The 24,269-nt window shown below is 44.0% G+C and overlaps 1 protein-coding gene across 1 annotated transcript in view; it reads left to right on the plus strand.

The window, feature by feature from the left end:
* ADAMTSL3 (ADAMTS like 3) overlaps positions 1–24,269 on the plus strand; it is a 368,734-nt gene that overhangs the window by 306,430 nt on the left and 38,035 nt on the right. Inside the window, exon 24 of the mRNA XM_052659478.1 lies at positions 18,988–19,170. Within this exon, the coding sequence (XP_052515438.1) occupies positions 18,988–19,170 (183 nt within the window). The remainder of the gene's footprint in view (positions 1–18,987; positions 19,171–24,269) is intronic.

Below are 24,269 nucleotides of genomic sequence, written 5' to 3' on the forward strand. Positions count from 1 at the left end.
TGTCACGTTTTGGTATTAGGGTGATGGTGGCCTCATAGAATGACTTTGGAAGTTTACCTTCCTCATTCTATCTCTTTAAATCACAGATTCTTAAGACTTAACCTGATCCCGTGCATCCCCAAACTGAGATCAATATCATAAACTCCTCAAAATGAAGATCTAGTGTTTTAAGGTGACCTTGCATATGCCTATTATTGACTGTGCATTGATTAAATTCTCTAGAGAGAACTGTGTTTGCCTGGTTTCCACATTCTTTTGGGATACCTGTAGTTGCAGCCACTTAAGATGAATCTTGCCATGGCCAGAGAGCCCAGGATAACCCATGGAGCCCTTACTGCTGGTCCAGATACCACAGAAAAGGTGCATGTGATGGCAGGATTCTAGAGCACAGCCTTGCAGTTCTGAAGCTCTGCCTCCCTGTGATGGTCACGTACCTGTCATGTTTCTGGAACTGCACCTCCAGCTTCACCAGCAGTGGAAATTTGCTTACCCCTGAGGTATTATTTTTCACCCCTTGTAAGTCCCTGCAGGGTTTGAAGTCCCTACCCGGACTTTTGAAAAATCTCTCCAGCCTCCCAACTGACTCCACCCGCAAATATGTGAGTTTTCTGGCAAAACACACCCACCATTATAGAAGGGCCAGCATTCTCTGGCCGCAGCAAGGAGAAAAGCAGAATGGAACTGTGCAGTTTGCCAAGCCACAAATGTCTAAAATTTCTATGGCCCTACACCTGCAGAGGATTCTGCAAAATAAATCTGACTTCTATTAAGAGAAACCTCAACTTTTAACATTATTTCTAAACTTCTTATTTCCCTGTAATAGTTCACAATTAGGCTTGGAGCGGGGGGAGGGACGGGGGTTGGTGGGGGATGAACCTTTGGAAGGAGTGGGATGTGTTATTTGCGGTCATAGGTCAGGGACTGGATTCAGCGGAAACTGTCTTCAGGAGGGAAGCCTGCAGCTAACACCATTAAACTTGTCACGGTTTACTCTCCCGCCAGGCCCCAGCAGTGTGTGGGCCGTCTCTGACCACTCCAGACTCCTGCAGCCTCTTGGTCCCTGTACAGTTCTCACTCCCTCGGGGCCTCTTCTGCCGCCTCCCTCCCACCTCCCCCCGCCCCCGCCTCGGCCCCACTTTCAGCTCTTCCTAGGAAGGGGCCCATTTAGTCTGTCTTTACCTGGCAGCCACCCGTATAGACCAGACCCCAGGAACTCATCAGGAGTCCTTTCCTTTTCAAAATAAACACCTCATTTTGAGTTGTGTGCCATTTTAAATAAGCCTGAAGTTAACTTACTGTGTTTTCTTATGGGCAGAAGCCATAACTAACGTAGTTGTTCATGGAGATTCATCTTTTTAAATATAGATGGTGACCCTAGTGTATGATGACAGGTGAGTCACGTGTCTGTCCTACTTGCCTCTCTAAAATGGGAAATAGACTGTATTGGTGGAAGAAGGGACCTTGGCTATTATCTAATTAAGTCTCTGATTTGATAGATGAGGGCATCATAACATTGACAAACTTGAATACTGCTTTCTGAAATTACATTTTATTTCATGTTGCAAATTGTGATTATTCCCATCAATCTGTGGTATGTATACATTTTTATTTTTCAGTTGCCCTTAAAATGTTTATACTAATTAGAGTGGGTTTATCTATTCATAACTTTTGGACAGATTTATTGGTTCTTTCTTATAGTTTATGTTTTATTTAACCCATGTGGTATAGATATCAATAGTGATTCTCCCTAGTCACACTTGCATGATTTTCTAATAAATGATAGTAAATAATAGGACCTGAGAATCTGTATTTCTAAGGTTAAAAGCTGTAAGTTGCAAGTGTTATTTGTCTTATTTTTATTTTTTAAATTGATTTTATTGGGGGGTAGTTGCTTTACAGTGTTATGTTAGTTTCTACTGACAGCAAAGTGAATCAGTATACATATGTATATTTTCTCCTCTTTTTTTGAATTTCCTTCCCATTTAGGTCACCACAGAGCAATGAGTGGGGTTCCCTGAGCTATATAGTAGGTTTTCATTAGTTAGCTGTGTCATATAGAGTGAAGTAAGTCAGAAAGAGAAAAACAAGTGTTATGTATTATTGCATATAAGTGGAATCTAGAAAAATTGTATCGATTATCTTATTTGCAAAACAGAAATAGAGACACAGACATAGAGAACAAATGTATGGACACCAAGTAGGGAAGGGGAGGTGGGATGAATTGGGAGATTGTGATTGTTTTATTCTTTAAAGAAAGAAAAAGAAAGTTTCCTGTAAAAATGAAGGAGGTTGGAGTTTAAACTGCACCCTTTCTGCCACCTTCTGGTAAGAAAGGGAAGCTCATCTGAGGACAATGGCCAATAAATATCAATAGCTACATATTTTTTCATCTGTTAATGCTTAGTAAGAACATTATTTATCCTATAATTTTCTGTGATGTCTGTGTTGGGTTGCTTGTTATTCTTATCCCTTAAACTCATTAGCAGTGCGGCTGATCTGAGCCTCTGCTCTAAACTGTTCTCGTGTGTTGGGCTCCTCTTCAGTCTCTAAGAAACTCTATTGGTCCACAGATTTGGAATGGGGTTAAGCTAGGAAGATGCTTTGGAAAACAGTTTGGCAGTTTCCCCAAAAGTTAAGCATATGACCCAACACTTCCACTCCTAAGTATATACCCAAGACAAATGAAAACACATGTTCACACAAAAACTCACACCCAAATGCTCATAGCAACTTTCTTTTTATTTATTTATTTATTTATTTAATTTTTTTTCTTTTTTTATTTTATTTTAACTTTATTTTACTTTACAATACTGTATTGGTTTTGCCATACATTGACATGAATCCACCACGGGTGTACATGCGTTCCCAAAGATGAACCCCCCTCCCACCTCCCTCCCCATAACATCTCTCTGGGTCATCCCTGTGCACCAGCCCCAGGCATGCTGTATCCTGCATCGGACATAGACTGGTGATTCGATTCTTACATGATAGTATACATGTTTCAATGCCACTCTCCCAGATCATCCCACCCTCTCCCTCTCCCTCTGAGTCCAAAAGTCCGCTATACACATCTGTGTCTCTTTTGCTGTCTTGCATACAGGGTCGTCTCATAACCCATTACTGGCCACTCCACTGCACTCCAGAGAGAAGCAACTTTCTTTTTAATAGCCAAACAGTCGAAGCAACTTAAGTATCCATCAACTAATGAATAGGTAATCAAAATGTAGTATATCCATACAATGACATTTTATTTGGTCATAAAAAGGAATGAAATATTGACACATGGTAAGACATGGATCAATCTTTAAAAATCAGGGTTAAGTGAAAGAAGCCAGACATGAAAGATCACGTATTATATGATTACATTTCCATGAAATGTCAAGAGTGGGCAAGTCCATAGAGACAGACTGGAGGCTGCCAGTGGCCAACAGGAGAGGAAAATGCAAGAGAGTGCAGAGTAATGACTAATAGGCACGGGTATCTCTTCGGGGGTGGTGAGACTGTTCTGAAATGATATAGGACTGGTGGTTTCACAACTTTATGAATACTAAGAAAACACTGAATTGTAGGCTTTGAGAGGGTGAATTTTATAGTGTTTCAATTATATCTTATTAAAATCGTAATCATAATACTCACATATAATAACATGTAAAGTTTTAAAACCCATGGCACAATCATATGTTTTATTTGTGAGCATATGAGCTATGGCAAAAATATACAAACTTTCATGGGAAGGACATGTATGTACCAATGTCAGGATTCTTGGTACTGCTAGAAGAGAAAAGAAGGATAAAGGTTTGGGAACAGAAATAGCTGTAATGCTTTGTTGTTTAAAGAAAAACTAACAAAATAGGGCAAACTGCCTTATAAAAAATATAAACTTTAGCGTGGTATAGATTTAAGCCCTACATCCCTGTCATTTTTCAGCTCCCTACTGATAGGAGGGGTTGTGGGAGATAAGTGGGTTCAGTTCAGTTCAGTCGCTCAGTCGTGTCTGACCCTTTGCAACCCCATGAACCGCAGCACGCCAGGCTTCCCTGTCCATCACCAACTCCTGGAGTCCACCCAGACCCATGTCCATTGAGTCGATGATGCCATCCAACCATCTCATCATCTGTCGTCCCCTTCTCCTCCTGCCCTCAACCTTTCCCAGCATCAGGATCTTTTCAAATGATAAGGGGGTTGAAGGTACAAAATTGAGTGCACACAGCATGTGTACAGCAGATAGCAGAAGCAAGGTTCTAACCAGGTAACATCAGGGGGCTGGGTACTCCATGAGTTGAGCAAAGAGAAGGAAAGCCTTTCATATATAAGAGATGGAGATCCATTTCAGAAGAAATAGATTATATAGTTTTAAAGGTACTCTCTTAATTGGGGGTGTTTTTAGAGTTAGAATGCTGTGAAATATACCTAGAGTTTTGTTGATGTGTAACTGAATTATTAGCTTTCTTTACTGGCTTTAATAATTCCAGGGGAGGATTTTGAGAACAGTTTTTGCTGTGCAGCAAGATGATATCCTTGAATTCCTGAGCACAGCCTCGTCTCTCTGACAATTATTTTTCCCCATTAAGTGTTGGTTTATACTGTATGGTGTGGAACTCAATGGCGGTGATTTAACATCTTTAGGTTACAAATCCCTTTGGCTGCCCCCCTGCTCCCCACCCCCAACACACACAAAAAAGACTCTCTTTCCAGAAAAATACACTTAGCCACAACATTTTGCATATAGCTTTCAGAATACGTAGCCCTTAACCTGACCCTAACTTGAGTCCCTAACGTGTCAGCTTGAACAATGTGAGGTGGATATCATTGCTATCTTTGTATTGCTAATGAGTAAACATGCTCAGATGCGTGAGCTGAGATTTAGTCCCAAGTCTGTGTGAGTCTTGAGGAACTGGAGGGAGGACGAGGCTCTGGGCTTGAGGCAGCAGAATGGAGACCCAGGTGGTCTAACCAGAGAGGAGAGTGTCAAGGCTGAGGTCTGAGGCAGGCCTGAGGAGGCACCGCAGCTTGTGGACAAGGTGTCAGGGCCTCAGGCATGGGCAAAACCAGGGCCCAACCTCACTAGAGGACCGCCTTATGTGGGAGGGCTAGGTTCCAGGCAGAATCCACCAAGAGGCTGGCCTGCAGTGTGCCAGCCAGCACTAGGCCAGAGGTCTGACCAGGTCTGCCCACCCTGTCCCCAGGAGGACGGAGGTCCCCCCTTGTCTGCAGTAGGAGGAAAGGAACATGGCAAGCGGTCTGGTAATGACTCCCCACTGCCTCACCTAAGGCTGATACACTTGGGTTATTGGTTTATTGGATGAAAAAGCTCACTTTAAACCAATTATCTATTCTTTGAGGATCTGCTAAAGCTCTATCCTGAATGCTCCTTGAAACATGATTTTCTTCTCATCTTTGATCTATCTCAGTTCCCCATTTGGAGGAAACATGAGTCTCTATATGATCAAGAAGTAGCAAGAAATGCTGGAGGACTGCTTGGTGGTCCAGTGGCTAAGACCCTGTGCTCCCAAGGCAGGGAGGCCAGGTTCAAGCCCTGGTCAGGGAACCAGATCCCACAGGCCACAACTAAGGGTTCCCATGTGACTGAAGATCCCATGTGCTGCAGCAGAGCCCAGTGCAGCCAAATTTAAAAAAAAAAAAAAGAAAGAAAGAAATGCTGGAATACGGTATTAAGAGCTAGATGTGCAGAATGAAAAACAGAAAGGGCTGTTCAAGCACCTGGCAAATTTCATTCTTATTGCAAAAGAGCTGTGTGCTTGGGCTTCTGTATGTACAGAGTCCTGCCATCTCTTGAAGCATTCAGACTGCAGCTTTTGTGGGCCAGTCCTGTCATCAGCAACACTGCTTTCATCCCCAGATATCTACACCTGCTCTTGTCTTCAGTCCCACCAATACGTGTCTGTCCTGAAAACTTCAGACACCCAGCCCCATGGTAACCTTCAGCCCTTTACATGGTGAAAACAGCTGACCCACAGGCCTTTGAGCTTGTCATTTCACATTGTACCTGTTTATTCTCTGCCCTGCAAATAACTACCTATCTCTCTTCTATGTACCATCAACAGACCAGTGGATAAACCACCTCTCTCCCCCAACATAACAGTGTAACTAAAAGACTGCCACATTTTTTCAGTTTTGTGAATTGGACTTCCTCATATTAAAAAAAAAAAAAATTTTTTTTTAATTGGTTCTGCTATTTGCAAACCCTTGATTGGAATACTAGAAGAGGGCTTACCACCTGTGGCAGGTTCCTGCTCCCAAACTAGTGTGTAACCTCTCCACAGTGATATCTTATATCAGATTTACCACAGCTTTCCCCCTGTGGTTTTTGCATTAGCACAGTTCTGATATGAAGACTCACTTCAGTTCAGTTCAGTCGCTCAGTCATGTCCGACTCTTTGGCCTCCCTGTCCATCACCAACTCCCAGAGTTCACTCAAACTCATGTCCATTGAGTCAGTGATGCCATCCAGCCATCTCATCCTCTGTCGTCCCCTTCTCCTCCTGCCCTCAGTCCCTCCCAGCATCAGAGTCTTTTCCAATGAGTCAACACTTCGCATGAAGTGGCCAAAGTATTGGAGTTTCAGCTTCAGCATCATTCCTTCCAAAGAATACCCAGGACTGATCTCCTTTAGAATGGACTGGTTGGATCTCCTTGCAGTCCAAGGGACTCTCAAGAGTCTTCTCCAATACCACAGTTCAAAAGCATCAATTCTTCAGTGCTCAGCTTTCTTCACAATCCAACTCTCACATCCATACATGACCACTGGAAAAACCATAGCCTTGACTAGACGGATGTTTGTTGGCAAAGTAATGTCTCTGCTTTTGAATATGCTATCTAGGTTGGTCATAACTTTCCTTCCAAAGAGTAAGCGTCTTTTAATATCATGGCTGCAGTCACCATCTGCAGTGATTTTGTAGCCCCCAAAAATAAAGTCTGACACTGTTTCCACTGTTTCCCCATCTATTTCCCATGAAGTGATGGGACCGGATGCCATGATCTTCATTTTCTGAATGTTGAGCTTTAGGCCAACTTTTTCACTCTCCTCTTTCACTTTCATCAAGAGGCTTTTCAGTTCCTCTTCACTTTCTGCCATAAGGGTGGTGTCATCTGCATATCTGAGGTTATTGATATTTCTCCTGGCAATCTTGATTCCAGCTTGTGCTTCTTCCAGCCCAGCGTTTCTCATGATGTACCCTGCATATAAGTTAAATAAGCAGGGTGACAATATACACCCTTGACGTACTCCTTTTCCTATTTGGAACCAGTCTGTTGTTCCATGTCCTGTTGCTTCCTGACCTGCATATAGGTTTCTCAAGAGGCAGGTCAGGTGGTCTGGTATTCCCATCTCTTTCAGAATTTTCCACAGTTTATTGTGATCCACACAGTCAAAGGCTTTGGCATAGCCAATAAAGCAGAAATAGATGTTTTTCTGGAACTCTCTTGCTTTTTCGATCTAAGACTCCCTAGATGGAGGTGACTCAGCCCTGACGGAACTTGCTGGACTGCATGCTCATCTTGGAGGCAGAGGCTTGGTTCCTCCACCCTGCTTTCCAACGTCAGGTCTCCTCTTGGTGATCATCTGAAGCTGGAGTTCTAACAAGTGGCTTCACTCCCATGGGTCTCTGAGTGGTGCCTGGGCTTGCCCTGCATTCTCCTGGCTCCTCAGAATGTGGTGGGAGTGGAAGCCTGGGTGGCTGGTGCAGAGCTTCCCAGACCTGTCTGAGATCTGCCAGAGAGTAGTGAGGGAGGTTTTCTTTAAAGGCAGTAAGACGGGCTAACCTGGTGGCCCAGTGATTAAGACTTGATGCTGCCAGTGCAGGGAGTTCAATCCCTGGTTGGGGAACTAAGGTCTCATATGCCACATGGTGGGGCCAACAGATAAAAAATGTAGGCAGTAAGAGCCAAGGCCTCAAACCAATCATACCTACTTACCTGTAAGGAAGGCCTTACTTGCTATCTGCCCCATGGGTCTCGACTTCAGCTCTTTGATGCTGTGAGACCCCTGGATGTGGATGGAGAGCTCAAGATGGCTATGGAGGCTGGAGACATCTCTCATGTAAGACACACAGAACCATCAGAAGCCCCTGAATGACTCATTTGTCCACATTCGCTCCTTGGCTCTAACTGTGCCTTCCTGGTAAGAGAGAGGGCTACGCAGGACCCGCACTGGGTGGGGGCTGAAGGAGAGGAAATTTCACTGGAATTCAACCTCCAGAAATTTTAAACAGCATGAGGGCTTCTTGGTTCAGGCTGGAAAAAAAGGCATTCAGACACTACTGATGGAAGAAAAACTGTCATTGTGGAGAGAACACCCCACATTCTGGTATGATAACAAGCCAAATACAATTTCAACATCTCTAGTAACATCCCAATTTAGGAGCCCCTTTAATTTTTATTATTTTTCATTCATTTATTTCCCATAGTTCTGTATTTGATAATTCAATACCCATGTGCTTATTTTCATGATTGGCAAGTAATATACAAAAGTCATTTTATTATCATGAATAGTGTCAGTTTGAGGCTTCCCTAATGGTTCAGACAGTAAAGAATCTTTGTGCAATGCAGGGGACCTGGGTTTGATCTCTGGGTCTGGAAGGTCCCCTGGAGGAGGGAATGGCTACCCACGCCAGTATTCTTTCCTGGAGAATCCCATGGACAGAGGAGCCTGATGGGCTACAGCCCATGGGGTCGCAAAAAGTCAGATGTGACTGAGCAACTGACAGATACAGTGTCAGTTCAGGCCTGGACATCACCTCCCACCCCATGCCCCTCTGCCCTGAGAGAGTTTGATTTAATTTCTCTTCCATATGGCCTGAGAATGGGGTTTTTTAAGTCTCCCAAGACAATTCTGATGTGCAGCCAAGGTTAAGAACCAGTGCTTTAGCCAGTAAGTGGGGCCAAAGAGTCTTCTGGAACTTACCTCAAATGTTCTCAGAATGAGAGCCTCTCCCCCAGGGAACGGTGGGGAACAAGGAGTGAACTGGAGGCTGGGGTTAAAGGGCAGGGTGGGATCCATGCTCTGGGCTTGTTCTGGAGGTGGAATCAGGCATGTCAACACGTTCACAGTTCTGCAAAGGAGAACTCAGCTTCAGGGTCAGAGAGGGTCATGAAGAGCAGCCTTAAGAGAGAGCTTTAAGAATTAGTAGAAATTTTCCAAGTGAAAAGAGGGAGAGAAGACATACAGAAAATCTTAGCGTTACACAGTTAGATGGAACAGTGAGGTTCTCGGGGCTGGAGAAGGAGCTGCTGTTAGCAGCGGTACCTGCCCGTTGAAGGGCTTTTGTCTTTTCTCCTCCAAGAAGAGTCAAAGCTATGGAGCTGGGGAAACTGAATCTTACTCCCCATCACTTCTAAGGAGAAGGGAACCACTTCACAGAGGAAGTGGAGCAGCTCAGAGACACAGGAGAAGAGTCGATGACTTGAGGGAGGAGGAAAGGGAACCTTGGGGAGTCAACCAAGCCTTGAGGTTTCATCCCGGGAGCTCCACTGACACCACCCACGTGAGGTTCTGTGGGGTTTGGTGGGGGCAGGAGGAAGATCAACCTGTAAGTCATGGTACATGACTGCCAAACAAGCCGTACAATTAATGTAGGGACATAATCAAAGCTTTTTGTTTATGTCCCTTTTAAGGGACATATCAAAGCTACTTGTTCATTTATGTCCCAGTGTTATACTGATTGATTACCAAAATTAGGGTATACCAGGAAGGGCCTCCGAATGTCCCAAGATTGTCCCTGTTTGAGCTGTTGAGGGATTCCCTGTGCCAGGGTCAGTGGTTTTCACCACTGGTTAACTCCAGTGTGTTATCATTATCCTTGATTTGCACCAGCTTTGACTTTGACTCTTATTCTTCAGGGAACACTGGAGGATTTTTGGTTTTGAGATAATAGATAGCATAACTCTCACAGGCCCTTTCCAGACTATAAATGGGACCCTGACAGACACTGTCCAGCAGTGAACTGAGATATGTCTGTCATGAACTATGAGGTACGACATAGTGCTCACAAGATGTGACTGTCGGAGCTAAAGAGAACGGCTTGGTCCCATGCAGAGCGGGCGTTCAGGACTGTTGAGAGGTCAGGGATGAGCACACTAGGAAGAGGACTTGCTGGCACCCTTCCTCTGTGGCAGAAAAAGGTCCTTTTTATTATTTAGTTATTTGGCTGCATTGGCTTTCAGTTGCAGCACCCGGGACCTTTCCTTGCGGCGCCTGGAGTGTCTGGTTGTGGCACCCGGGCTCCAGAGCAAGTGGGCTCAGTAGCTGTGGTGCTCGGACTTTGTTGCCTCGAGGCTTGTGGGATCTTAGTTCCCCAACCACGGACCAAACCCAAGGTCCCTGCATTGCAAGGTGGATTCTTAACCACCAGACCACCAGGGAAGTCCCAAGAATCACCTTTTCAAAACTTTTGAGGATATGACACTAAGCAGCACAATGTTGTAAAGCAATTGTCTTCCAAAAATTTTTTTAAAAAGAAGAAAAGCATCAAACTGGGATGAAAAAATAAACACAATTTGAAAAAGAAACCTTTGAGGAAGGACTCTTGATGATGAAACTGGGGTTGATCTGATGACCCAAGTTGTCTCTAAAGTCCTCAGATCAAAGTACTTGGGAACCTGATTACACCAGTCTGTGGGCATCATTTTACTAGAAAAGAGGAAGTGCTTCCTCTATTTGAGAGAATTCTTTGAATAGTAAAAGCCATAGCCTTGTATGTGGAGGAAGTTCTGGATATGGCTTCCCAGGTGGCTCAGTGGTAAAGAATCCACCTGCCAATGCAGGAGACGCAGGTTTGATCCCTGGGTCAGAAAGATATCCTGGAGGAGGGTATGGCAACCCAGTCCAGTATTCCTGCCTGGGTCAGTATTCCTGCCTGGAGAATCCCATGGACAGAGGAGCCTGGCAGGCTACAGCTGATGGGGTCACAAGAGTCGGACATGACTGAGCAACTGAGTGCACACACACACTCTGGATATGGCACCATTGATGGATGGTCCTTTATAACCAAAAACCATAGTTACACTGCATTTACCGCCAAAAGAGCAAAGGGCCTACAACTAACTCAGAAGAAGAAAATGCTTTGCAGAATGTCCTACACTGTGGAGACCCTACAGTGGAGAAGGGTGTCTACCCTTTGTGCTAGTAGCTTTGAGATATTCTATTCGACAGTGAAAGTGTGGACTCTTGTTTGTCTTCTTTATTAGTAATGACTCCGTTTGTGCTTTGCCTACACTGTATTTGATTCACCTCTAATCTTATAAACCAGCAGCATCATTTCTTCACATCCCCTGAAGGTCAGTAATGGTAGCTTAAACTTTCAATTTTCATATGTGGGAAAAAATACAGAATATTTTCTGAGTGTTGAGTAGCTGGAGGAAACAAACCAATGAACAAAACATACAAGTATAATGTATGTGATCCATTGACAAAAAAATCTAACATTTTAGAGCAGTCTGAAGAGGCCAAAGGATTTTATAGTGTAGAATATTTCATGGGCCTTCCAAGGATGAAGGAAATGTGTTTTTAAACAGTGACTATTTTAAAGGCACCCCAGAGGTGCAGACGTTTTACAACACGTGTTTCACAGCCCCTCCAGATCTGAACTTTTCTCCCCCATAACATTTGCCTTCCAAAAATGATTTCAGCATTGTGGAAAGAGAACATTGAATATTTCAGAGCTGTAAGTCTTGAGGGAAATAGCCTGTCTTTGAGGTTAGATAAATAAGTTTAAACTATTTCTGATATTTTATAGCTTTTTCAACAGAGCAAACATTTGTAGGTTTGAAAAACCATAAAGAATTCTGCCCGAGTTTCCCCCAGCCTCTGCAGTTCTTGGAAAACATCCCCATGTGTGGTGGTGATGCTCTAGGTGTTGAGATGCTCCTTCCCTCAGTGCTAGAGACCTTTATCTCCCCTTCGACATCTACAAACTTGCCAACTCTGGCTTTATTTTCTGAAATCCCTTATCTGTGTAGAACATCACAGTCTGTGTAAACTCAGTGTCCTATACCCCTTGCCATACTGAGGTTTAGGTTTAAAGTGGAATTATCTCTACGTGTGGACACGGGGGGAGAAGAAGGAGAGGATTAATGGAGAGAGTAGCATGGAAACATATACAGTACCATATGTAAAACAGATAGCCAGTAGGAATTTGCTGTGTGACTCAGGAAACTCAAACCAGGGCTCTGTGACAACCTAGAGGGGTGGAATGGAGGTTCAAGAGGGAGGAGACATAGGTATACCTATGGCTGATTCATGTTGATGTATGGCAGAAACCAAGACAATGTTGTAAAGTGATTATCCTTCAATTAACAACAAATAAAGGGGAATTATCTATGATTCCTATCATTTGCAGGGTTTGGAGATTCCAAAGCCTTCTGGAACTGACTTCCGATCATTCTTGGGGAGCTTGCACTGCCCTGAACCCTCTGCTTCTCACTCACTCTGACACAGACCTGTTGTGGTCTCTCTTTTGCCCTCCATCAGCCAAGAATGCACAACTCACTTCCTTGACTAGTTTCTGTTCATAGTAAGACATCCATGAATACCAAGCATTTGGCAAATATTTCAAGAAAAGCCAAAGATTCAGGGGTCATGGCAAAGGCATATCACCTCTCAGCCCTACTCCTCCCTGTTCTTGCTCACCCACAGCCTTCCTGTCCTCACCCCTAACCTCCTGGGATTGCCGTGGGAACTTGAAGTTCTCTCCCTCTTATACAGCCCCTGCCTACACACTCATGCAGCTAAACCTTCCAAGGTGTTCTAAAGGAAAAGCATCAACCTCTTTAGAAGACAGCCAGAGTTATATACTGCAGAGAAGAACAATTTCTTTTTTTTTTTTTTCCCCTTAGAGTGTAGTTGCTTTACAATGTTGTGTTAGTTTCTGCTGTAGACCAAAATGAATCAGCCATATATGCACATATACCCCTCCCTCTTGGACTGCCCTTCTTACCTCTAAAGGGAGTCTCTTGCAGACAGCATGTGGATGGCTCTTCATTTTTCATCCATTCAACCACTCTGTGTCTCTGTGTTGGCTTCTGTACAGTAGCTGAAGCAACCACATGTCTCAGTTTTGAAGGAGCAGCCTCATGCAGATGAATTTGTCATTCAGCTCAGCTCCCGATTGTCTCTCTAACATTTGTGCTTGTCAAAGCAGCCTACAGTATTTAAAAAACAAACAAACAAACAACTTTTAATTTTGTATTGGGGTATAGCCAATTAACAATGTTGTGATAGTTTTAGGATAACAGTGAAGGGACTTAGCCGTGCATATACGTGTGTCTTTTCTCCCCCAAACTCCCCTCCCCTCCTCAGCCTGCTGAATTTTTAACACCTTTGCATAACTAAGGACGTGCCAAGACCTGTCTGTGTCCCACAGGGAGATTCTCATCACCTAGATTCAGGCGGGCTGGAAGCGCGACCCTCAGGATCAGGTTTTCGCTACATACCCAGACATGCACAGTCCTGTGGGACTGGAAATGTGGTCCCTGATGGCCACCAGGGTCAGAAGATTTGGAGGTGTCCCCTGAGTGGCAACTGCAGAAATTAGGGCTCCAAATGAGCATGTCAGCTGCTTTTCTGGGTGATGCTGGTGAGATGGAGTGAGGCGGAGGGCAAGCGCCAAGAGGCCACTACAGCTGACAGCCTACCTTCCCTAAAAGCAGCTACACAGGCCACTAAATGTGAGCCAGACCTGAAGCTAGCTCTCAGACCAAAGCTCCAGGACAAGCAAAGAGACCTCCTCTTCAGAAAGGCTGAGGGTGTGTTTCAGGGCACTGCCTGGGCAGTGCTCGGGAGGTGGTAGCCTGCCAAGAACCATCTCTCTGATTGCCACAGTCCCATGGGACCCAGGAATGCAATCCCCCCACCCCCTACACCTCCCCATCCTCCCACTGCTTCATCCCACCCCTGTCCCTGCTCCCCACCTCCCACCCCTGGCCACCAGAGCCACCAGATCAAGGTGCATCCCCTGGGTGGCAGCTACAAAAACCATGGTACAAGATACAAATGAAGACAAAAACAGACTCACGGACTAAGAGAACCTTTGGTTACCAAAGGGGTATGGTGGAGGGGGATAGACTGGGAGTTGGGGGTCAACATATATACAGTGCTATGTTTAAGACAGATAACCAACAAGGACCTCCTGTACAGCACAGGGAACTCTGCTCAGTATTCTATAACAACCTAAATGGGAAAAGAATTTGAAAAAGAATAGATACATGTATATGTATAACTGAATCACTTTGCTGTACACCTGAAACTAACACGACATTGTTAATCAACTGTATTCCAGTATAACACATATATATACACACCAGGGCACCAACAGTAACGTCTTCCCTGGTGGCTCAGTCGGTAGAGTCTGCCTGCAATATGGGAGACCCAGGTTCAATCCCTGAGTCGGGAAGATCCCCTGGAGAAGAAAATGGCAACCCACTCCAGTATTCTTGCCTGGAGAATTCCGTGGACAGAAGAGCCTGGTGAGCTACAGTCCATGGGGTCACAAAGAGTCGGACACGACTGAGTGACGAACACTTTCACTTTCACCCACAGTAAAGCTTGCTTCCAGGGAGCACCGGCACCACGGAGCATGGCAGAGGGTGAGCTTGAAGACAGCTCCCAGCCTCAGTCGTCTCTGGAAGGGATCACTGTCAGTCCCCAGATGCAGGTTTTGTCAGAAACCTGTCCCGTGGACATAGTCAGGATGCTTAGCTAATAGGCTTCCTTCCAGGAAGAAGAAGCACCTGGGTCTCTGGCCTCTCGGTGTGCCCTGGGGGAGTTTAAGAACTCTTTCTCCACTGGTCAGAATCTTGTGGGACCCACAAATATAAGCCCCGCTAGCCACCAGAGCCACATGATGCGGAGGTGTCCCCTGACCACAGTCACATAGAAATCAGGGTGCCAGATACCAGTATGAGCTCTCTTCCAGGTGACTCCATTTATTACAGGTTCCCCTGTCCTCCAGAGTCAGGTGATCCAGAGGTGTCCCCTAGATGGCACCTGCAGAAGTCAGGGCCAACTTGAGTGTAAGCTCTCTTCTGGGAGATTCTGGAGCTCTGGAGCATGGCAAAGGGGGAGTATGACGGTGTCACCTGCCGGGCCGTGTCCCTGGAGTGTTCCAGCAGGCTCCTGCGAGTGGGTGTTAAATTAGATGCCTGCCCCTCAGGCCTCAACATGTTTACAGCAACTTATCATATTCTCTATTCCTGCCTTCAAAATAGATTCATCTGTACCATTTTCCTAGATCCTACATATATATGTTAATATATGATATTTGATATTTATTTTTCTTTTTCTGACTTACTTTACTCTGTATGACAGACCCTAGATTCATCCACTACAAATGACCCAATTATATTCCTTTTTATGACTGACATATAAACATGGGGTAGGGAGAATGGAAAAGTGGGATAAACTGGGAGATTAGGATTGACATACATACACTACCATGCATAAAATAGAGAGCTAGTGGGAAGTTGCTATATAACACAGGGAGCTCAGCTTAGTGCTCCGTGATGACCTAGAGGAATGGGATGAGGGGTGGGATGGGGGCGCGGGTTGGGAGGGAGGGGATATATGTATACATGTAGCTGATTCACTTTGCTATACAGCAGAAACTAACACAACATTGTTTAGCAGTGTACCCCCATTTTTAAAAAAAGTAATAAAATGCTGTTATTTTAGAAGAAAAAGTTTATCAAATTCTCTATGCAGGTCCGCTCTTCCTCTTATTTTCCCTGTTTCAGTTAATGGTACCACCTGCTATCTGCATGTCCTCCTTAAATCCTTTTTCTCCTTCACTCCCCTGTATCAAATCAGTCACCAAGTCCTATTTGTTTTTCTTCTTGAGTATTTACCAAGTTGATCTATTCTCTCTAGTTCCCCTACTCCCACCCTTTTGTGTCTCACCTCAATTGATTCAGTGACCACCTAACTGGTCCTGCTGACCCTTGCCTGACTCTTCCCCATTTGCATCACATCCAGGACAATGTTTCTAAAGCACCAATCTGATATATTACCACTGCTTCAAATAATTAAGCCATTTTCTATTTCCTTTAGGATAAATTCCACCAAACTCCTTACTATGGATAATATTAATAAATTTTCATTTTATGGGCACCTGCTTACCTATTTAGTCATCTCTCCTTACTCCCACTCCATGTACTTTAAACTTCAGTCATAAAAAAACTCAATTTATGATTCCCCCAATGAGTTATATTTTCCTTCATGTCTATGCCTTTTTGTACACTATTCCCTCTATGTAAAACAATTCTCCGCCAATTCCCACCCCCTTATCCTTATGTATTAGCTTAGCTGTTCCTGCATGTTAAAATCTTAGCCCTCTCTCCAGTCTGCATTAAATACAGTTTTTATGTGCCAGTGGCATCCAGTGTTTATCAGAAGCCCTTACGTCAAGTTATTGCAATCATCTGTTGCCCCACAAAGCCCCCTTCTAAAATTAAGTTTCTTGAGGAGACCTAGTGCACATCATATCCTTAGTTCTAGCATAGAGTCTCACACAGAGTAGGGATTTTGTAAACATTTTTGAATGAATGAAACAATGGTAATGATTTATTTCATTTCAAAGTATAAGATATATAGTCAAAGCTGTACTCAAAAGAAAATTAATAGGTTTAAATATTTTAAGTTTTTTAAAAGCCGATTCTCTGGTGGCTCAGTCAGTAAAGGATCCACCTGCAATGCAGGAGACCTGGGTTCGATTCCCGGGTTGGGAAGATCCCCCGGAGAAGGGAATGGCAACCCACTCTTGTATTCTTGCCTGGAGAATTCCATGGACAGAGGAGCATGGTGGGCTACAGTCCATGGGGTCGCAAAGAGTCAGACACGACTTAGTGACTAACGCTTTCCCCTTTTCACAAATACTAACTCAAAGTTTTAGAAATTTCCATGTGAGTTAGAGTTACAAGGAAATTTCTTTTATTTGAGAGCTATCAGAAAGCAAAAGCAAACCAGCTGCTTAAGGATAAAACATTAATAATGTTCCCTTTAGAGTTGGAAGCAAGAGAAATGTGCCTGCTCTAACTTATTATTCAGCATTATTCTAGAGACTTTAGTTAATACAATGCAATAGTTAATAGAAAAATACATGGGGCTTCCCTGGTGGCTTAGATGGTAAAGAATCTGCCTGCAACACAGGAGACATGGGTTCGATCCCTGGGTCCAGAAGATTCCCTGGAGAAGGGAATGGCTACCCACTCCAGTATTCTTGCCTAAAGAATTCTGTGGACAGAGGAGCGTGGCAGGCTACAGTCCATGAGGTTGCAAAGAATCAGACATGACTGAGTGAGTAACACTTTCACTTTCATAAATATAAATATAGGAAAAAATGATAAAACTGTCATTACATAGAGGTGATATGATTACTATTAAAAAAAGAAGAAAATTACTTGAAAACTATTCAAAATAATAAACCTTAGTAAATGATTAGATACCAGATAAATATGCCAGTGTTTATTGCTTTCCTAATTGTCAGCAATAAACAACTACAAAATATATTTTTAAAGAGCCTGCGTACACTGGAAGTAAAAAATATGCCTAGTAATCTATCAAGAAATATACAGGACCTACCTACACTCTGGTTAACAAGTAAGTTCTGGAGGAAAGTGCATGGGTGTGAATTTCAGATGCAGGGTTTGCTGGCTGGTGTCCTTAGGGAAGTTTAACCTCTCCTTGTGTTTATATTTGAAAAGAAACAACAACAAAAGATAAGTACACCTGTGATTAGCACTTCTCTGAATATTTAGGTTCTGGGCTGGTTTTGCCTTGACCAGCTTCCTTAGCTGTAAGACAAAGCTAACAATGGCTGCTTCCCCAGAGTTGGAAAAAGACTGAGAATCTAAGGGTTCATGAAGCATGTGTTTTGCCTTTTGTGAGATGCATAGCAGACTTCATAATTAGAGCAGTGACATCTCTTTTTGTCAGAAAGCTTTGCGGTGTCTGCCAGTCTCTCTAGGCAGAGCACTGCAGGAAGATGAGACATCCTCAAAACCAGTAACTTTTCTGGATCTCAGACATCATCCAAGGTCACCCCAGCTCTTAAGAATCAAATGAGGGACTTCCCTAGTGGTCCAGTGGTTAGGACTCTGTGCTTCCAATGCAGGGGGCCTGGGCTCAATCCCTGGTCAGAGAACTAAGATACCACATGCCACACAGTGCGACCAAAAAATAAATAAATAAATAAAAGACACCAATTTAGAAAAATGCAAATGGACTTATTTTTTTAAAAGGAACCTAATGCGATCACTCTGAGCTTCATACCCCACAGCCCAGCAAACTGCTGAGACTTTGAGACTTCTCGAGATGTGAGGGAAGAAATTTTTTCAATCCCTCATGTTTCCCTCTGTGTCCCAAGATGTCACGTACAATCTGTTCACCCTACACTGACCCAAATGTAAAATGCAACCCTTCTTTGTGTTCCCTGATATTATCCTCTTTCACAAAAGTGGGGATGAGCAAAATCTATTTCCCTAAAGATTTTGTATTCTTCCTGAAGGAGGAATGTCACATTTCATGTGCACAGTGGGCCACTTAACGGTCCACATTTGATATTTTTGTTTCCAAAAGCCTTCTTTGTGACAACTCACTGCTAGGAATTTCTGTTTCTGTGCCTCCACATTGATCTGGCTTCATCAGCTCCTCTCTTCCAACCAGTCTTGCATTATCTTTACTCAACTTCAGACTACTCTCCCTTTCCATTGCAGAGCAAGCCCACCCTCTTTGGCTTCTGTTCTTTGACTCAGATGTAAACTACCCCCATGCTCAGCTGACCAAAGCCCTTTGCTTCAGCAGCATCCCTCACCCGCCATAGAGGAGTGGTAGAAATAGAAAGAGCCATCTTTCCTATTATGTGTGATCAAACCCATTTGCTGGCTTGTGGTCAGAATGCTAAATGGTATTTGTCATATGATTCTGTGGCTCTGTTCTTAAAGGAATTTGCCTTTGTCATATCTGTTTTTATTCCAAAGGTGTCCCTCAGCCTAATGTAACTTGGTTGAAGAAAGGAGGATCTCTGAGTGACAATATTTCCTTGCTTTTCAATGGATCCCTGTTGTTGCAGAACCTTTCCCTTGAAAATGAAGGAACCTATGTCTGCACAGCCACCAATGCTCTTGGAAAGGCAATGGCAACATCCGTCCTCCACTTGCTGGGTAAGTACCAAGTCCTTGTTGTCTTCAAGTGCTTCCTATAATATGTGCAAAGTAGGACTCGGTTTTGTGGATTCTGGAGTCAAGGAGTAAACAAGTGGACGTTATATGGTTTTAACTATTGCTGTCACTGTCCACTTACAAACAGGCACTAAATCTAATACTCTGTCTTACCTGTTCTTCTCTCAGAAGGCTATGACTGCCTTGCTGCTGCTTCTCTGCCTAAGAACCTACAATGAGATATAAACTTTCTGCCCAGAATCAAGATCCTTCATACTCTGCCTCTATGTGTGTGCTTGTGTGCCAAATTGCTTCAGTCCTGTCTGACTCTTTGTGACCCCATGGATTGTAGCCCACCAGCCTCCTCTGACTGTAGGATTCTCCAGGCAAGCATACTGAAGTAGGTTGTCATGTCCTCCTCCAGGGGATCTTCCCAACCCAGGGATCAAACCCACATCTCGTTCATCCCCTGCATTGGCAAGCAGGTTCTTTTTTGCTAGTGTCACCTGGGAAGCCCATTCTGGCACTACATCTCCTTAATTTATAACCCTGGCCTCTGTACTAAGCTAGCACTAAACTCTGTTTTAGGCAACGCACTTTCCCGCACTGTGATTCAACAGCACACACACACACATAGAGCTTCCCACCTTGTGACCCAACACCACACACACACACCATGCAGCTTACTCTGGAAATCTGGCTTCCATTCATACTGCTCTCCCAGGAAGAAGTGGCCTTCACAGCCTTAGTCATGTTGCCCCAATACCTCCCATTGATAGCTTACAGTGAAGAGTGCCAGATTCATGATCTCCAAAGGAGAGAATTTTGTTTCGGGACCAAAGACACAGTTTCAGTCACTCAGAACTTCATATGGCCGAAGTGTTATTACAGTGAAAAAGGGCCAGAGAAAGCTTCTGACATGGACATCAGAAGGGGGTAGAGAGTGCCCCCACTCACCAGTTCAGGTGTGGCTTTATATACTTTTTCAATTGGTTACTAGCAATAGATTAAGAGAATATCTCAAGGTTTTAAAGGTCTTTCTAGACCCACTCCAACAACATATATCTTAAAATAACAGGAATAGTCAGAAGGTTTTTCTTAAGAAGGAGAACTATGTCCTCAAGCAAGATACATTGTTGTTATATAATCATTAGTTCAGTTCAGTTCAGTTCAGTTTAGTCGCTCAGTCGCTCCAACTCTTTGCAACCCCATGAACTGCAGCATGCCAGGTCTCCCTGTCCATCACCAACTCCCAGAGTCCACCCAAACCCATGTCCGTCGAGTTGATGATGCCATCCAACCATCTCATCCTCTGTTGTCCTCTTCTCCTCCTGCCCTCAATCTTTCCCAGCATCAGGGTCTTTTCCAATGAGTCAGCTCTTCACATCAAGTGGCCAAAGTATTGGAGTTTCAGCTTCAACATCAGTCCTTCCAATGAACACCCAGGACTGATCTCCTTTAGGATGGACTGGTTGGATCTCCTTGCAGTCCAAGGGACTCTCAAGAGTCTTCTCCAACACCACAGTTCAAAAGCATCAATTCTTTGGTGCTCAGATTTCTTTATAGTCCAACTCTCACATCCATACATGGAAAAACCATAGCCTTGACTAGACGGACCTTTGTTGGCAAAGTAATGTTAGCTCTGGGCTTAAGGAAAGTTAGTCTTAGGGGAAATAGATTGTTGTAGCAACTCAAAGCTTAAGAAAAAATATCTTAAGTGACTAAGACTAGGAATGTAGAAAAAAAGTTTGTCTCTTTCTCCTCCTCGAGGGTCCTGGTCCTCTTATTGACCTACCTAAGAATTAGCTCTTTCACTGTCCTTTAAACCACCTGAATTCTTATCTCCTATGTGAATCCTTCTCTGATTGCTTTGGACCTCTCCTTTCTCACCGCTTGGTCCCTGACTGAGTCCTGACACACATTAGTCTCCAGTTGTTTCCTCCACTAAACTGTGGGTCCCTTCATGCTAGAGACCATGTCTAATGTTTCTTTTGTGCCCTAAGAATATAATATAGTATGAGGCACCCAGCAGGTGCTCAATAATTACTAATCAGTGGAGTCAGTATTATAGTTTGGGAAAGGTCATTGCAGTGAGCCCCTGGAACAGGATGGCACTTGAATGCTTCTGCTGCTGTCTTTAGGGATAATATCTGGAGCTCAGCAAACTCTTGACACCAGAATGAGCATCAAATTGTGATGGTTTGAAGATTCAATAAATAATGCTCCTCTTTCTCCCCAGAGTTTGGAAGCAATTGAGAGTTGATCACAGAAGTCAGCTAGACTGACATGAGATATCATTCATTACTCCCCCTTTGTATCTCCAGCACCTCAGACAGGTGTAAGTATTAAATAAATGTCACATAAATGGATAATATTGGATCAGTGGCAGAACCGGTATGAGATTATAGAATCCACTGTTGAACTAAGGGGATGATGGAAAGAGCTGTCTCCATGGCTTTTCTTGTTGGCAATTAGAGGAACCCAGAGACATAAATGGGTTTCCCTGATGGTTCAGCAGTAAAAAAAAAAAATCCACCTGCAATTCGGGAGACCCAGGTTTAATCCCTGGATCAGAAAGATCACCTGGAGGAGGCAATGGCAACCCACTCCAGTGTTGTCGCCTGGGAATCCCGTGGACAGAACAGTCTGGCGGGCTACCATCCCTAAGGTTGCAAAGAGTTGGACACAGCCGAGCACACATGCAGTCACAGAGACATAAATAGATGGGGAGTTGGAATAGTCACGCGTGAAGCCCTCTCATGTTCATTACCTCTTTTGATGTTTACAATAGCACAATGTTGGAGGCAGTAATCTTTTATCCAGTTGTATAAATGAGGAAACCTGAGACTCATAAAAGTGTGTGCTAGATCCCAAATATATATTTGTCTCTTTCAGTGTTCCTCATATCACCCCCCTGGACTCAGTGCTGGCCAGAAAGACCTTGGTATGCCTCTTGTTGTTGTTCAGTCTCTGAGTCATGTCTGACTCATTGTGACCCCATGGACTGCAGCACGCCAGGCCCAAAGACCTCTGTGGTCCTCTAGGATCTTAATATGGAAGATTTTCAACAGATGGGGTAGGCTTAGCCTGTCTAATGCTAGTGCCTTCCCTCAGGTCCCTGAGAAGTCAGTTCTAGCCTTACCCCTCCCTTCTCCCCTCCACTCAGGGGTCTGCATGGTGTCTCAGTTCTGCCCCACACATCTCTTCAGACGTCTCTGCAGTCGGGCAGCTCATGACTGTAGTCACGTGACTGACAAATCAAGAATGACGTCACACAGTATACAGCATTCCTCCACCATTGTCTGCTCTTACACTTATGCTGCACAACTTTCCTAAAAGCATGCACCTGTCACCATGTGAGGTCCCCTCTAAAGCATCACCCCTTGTCCTGTTCCTGAAGCTGTCTGGTGGGGAGGAGCCTGTCAGCCCCAGTTGCTTCCTCCAGTCCCTTCTGGAATTCTGGTGAATGTATTTTTTCTTACCTTGTTAGTTAGGCTGTAAACCCTGAAGACATGTAGAGATGCTATGTGTTAGTGTAGCTAAGAACCTGTTCAACTTGTCCCTTCCATGTGGAATCTTAAAAAAATATTCACTCCTGAGGAAGCCCAGGGAGCTCATATCCCAAATGAGCATCATTATTTGTGGTAACACAGGTGTTGGTTTCTAGTTGCAAAATGACCGCTAACTTGGTAAATGTCTATAGAGGCAAGATTTGCTAAGGATTGTTGAATCAATTCTTTCATTGGTCTTCTTTCACAAGTATGTTTTCCCACACATATTAACTTTGTTATGTTTCAGTGCTTAGTCACAAGAACCTAATCAAGGTATGTCTCGCAAAACTCTTTAAGAGGCCAAGAGAGAGGGGCAGAGTTAAGAAAATCAAAATGTTTACGAGAATGAGGTTTAACTCTGTGGCTGAGGACTTGCAAAGCATGAAGATAATGGGACCCTTCATTCTCAAAATAGTGACATATTATCTACAGCTACAGATACATTCTAAAGGAGATCGGTCCTGGGTGTTCTTTGGAAGGAATGATGCTAAAGCTGAAACTCTAGTACTTTGGCCACCTCATGCGAAGAGTTGACTCATTGGAAAAGACTGTGATGCTGGGAGGGATTGGGGGCAGGAGGAGAAGGGGACGACAGAGGATGAGATGGCTGGATGGCATCACCGACTCGATGGACGTGAATCTGAGTGAACTCTGGGAGTTGGTGATGGATAGGGAGGCCTGGTGTGCTGCGATTCATGGGGTCGCAAAGAGTCAGACACGACTGAGAGACTGAACTGAACTGAACAGATTCTTTATTGAGAGTAAAGATCGTTGGTACTTAGGATAAAAAAGAAAATCAGAAATGCCTGTATTACAGGGAACCCATACTGCTGATCTCAGCTCCTTGTAGCTTAAAATGAATGAATTGCAGAAGGACACACAGAAGTTGCTGTCTAAACTCATGTTTTATTATGTCTACTCTATAGGAACAGTAAGGCTACATGATCTCAATCTTTTAAATCTTTAGCCAGTGTCTTTCATTTTCAGGTTAGGTCATGTAGAATGTAACTCTGCAAATAGAGATTCTAGAGATGTGGATGCAGGGAGAGCATAGAAGAAGAAAATCGTGTTGAGTCGCCATTCAACAAGCCAGCTCATGTTATTTATGAGATGATTATCTAGGGGTATTTATGTGATACCATTTTCTCTTCTTTTAGACATAATGCTACCATCCTTACAAGCACCTTCATCCATTCATTCAACATTAGTCTGTTTGCACTACCATAACAATGTAGCACAGACCAGCATGGAGGGGGTGGCTTATAAACAACAGGCATTTCATTTATTTCTTGCAGTTCTGGAGGCAGGGAAATCCAAGATCAAGGTAGGGCCAGATCTGATGTCTGATGAGGGCCAGCTTCCTGGTTCACAGACAGTCATCTTTTCGCTGTGTCCTCTTATGGCCAAAGCAATAAAGGGGCTCCCTGGGGCTTCTTTCATTAGGGCACTAATCTCACTCATGAGGGCTCCGCCTATGAGACCTGATTACTCCCCAAAGCCCCCACCTCCTGGGTGTTAGGATGTGACACAAATTTTAGAGAGACACAAACA

Source organism: Budorcas taxicolor, chromosome 21, assembly GCF_023091745.1.
Source record: "Budorcas taxicolor isolate Tak-1 chromosome 21, Takin1.1, whole genome shotgun sequence".
Taxonomy (NCBI): domain Eukaryota; kingdom Metazoa; phylum Chordata; class Mammalia; order Artiodactyla; family Bovidae; genus Budorcas; species Budorcas taxicolor.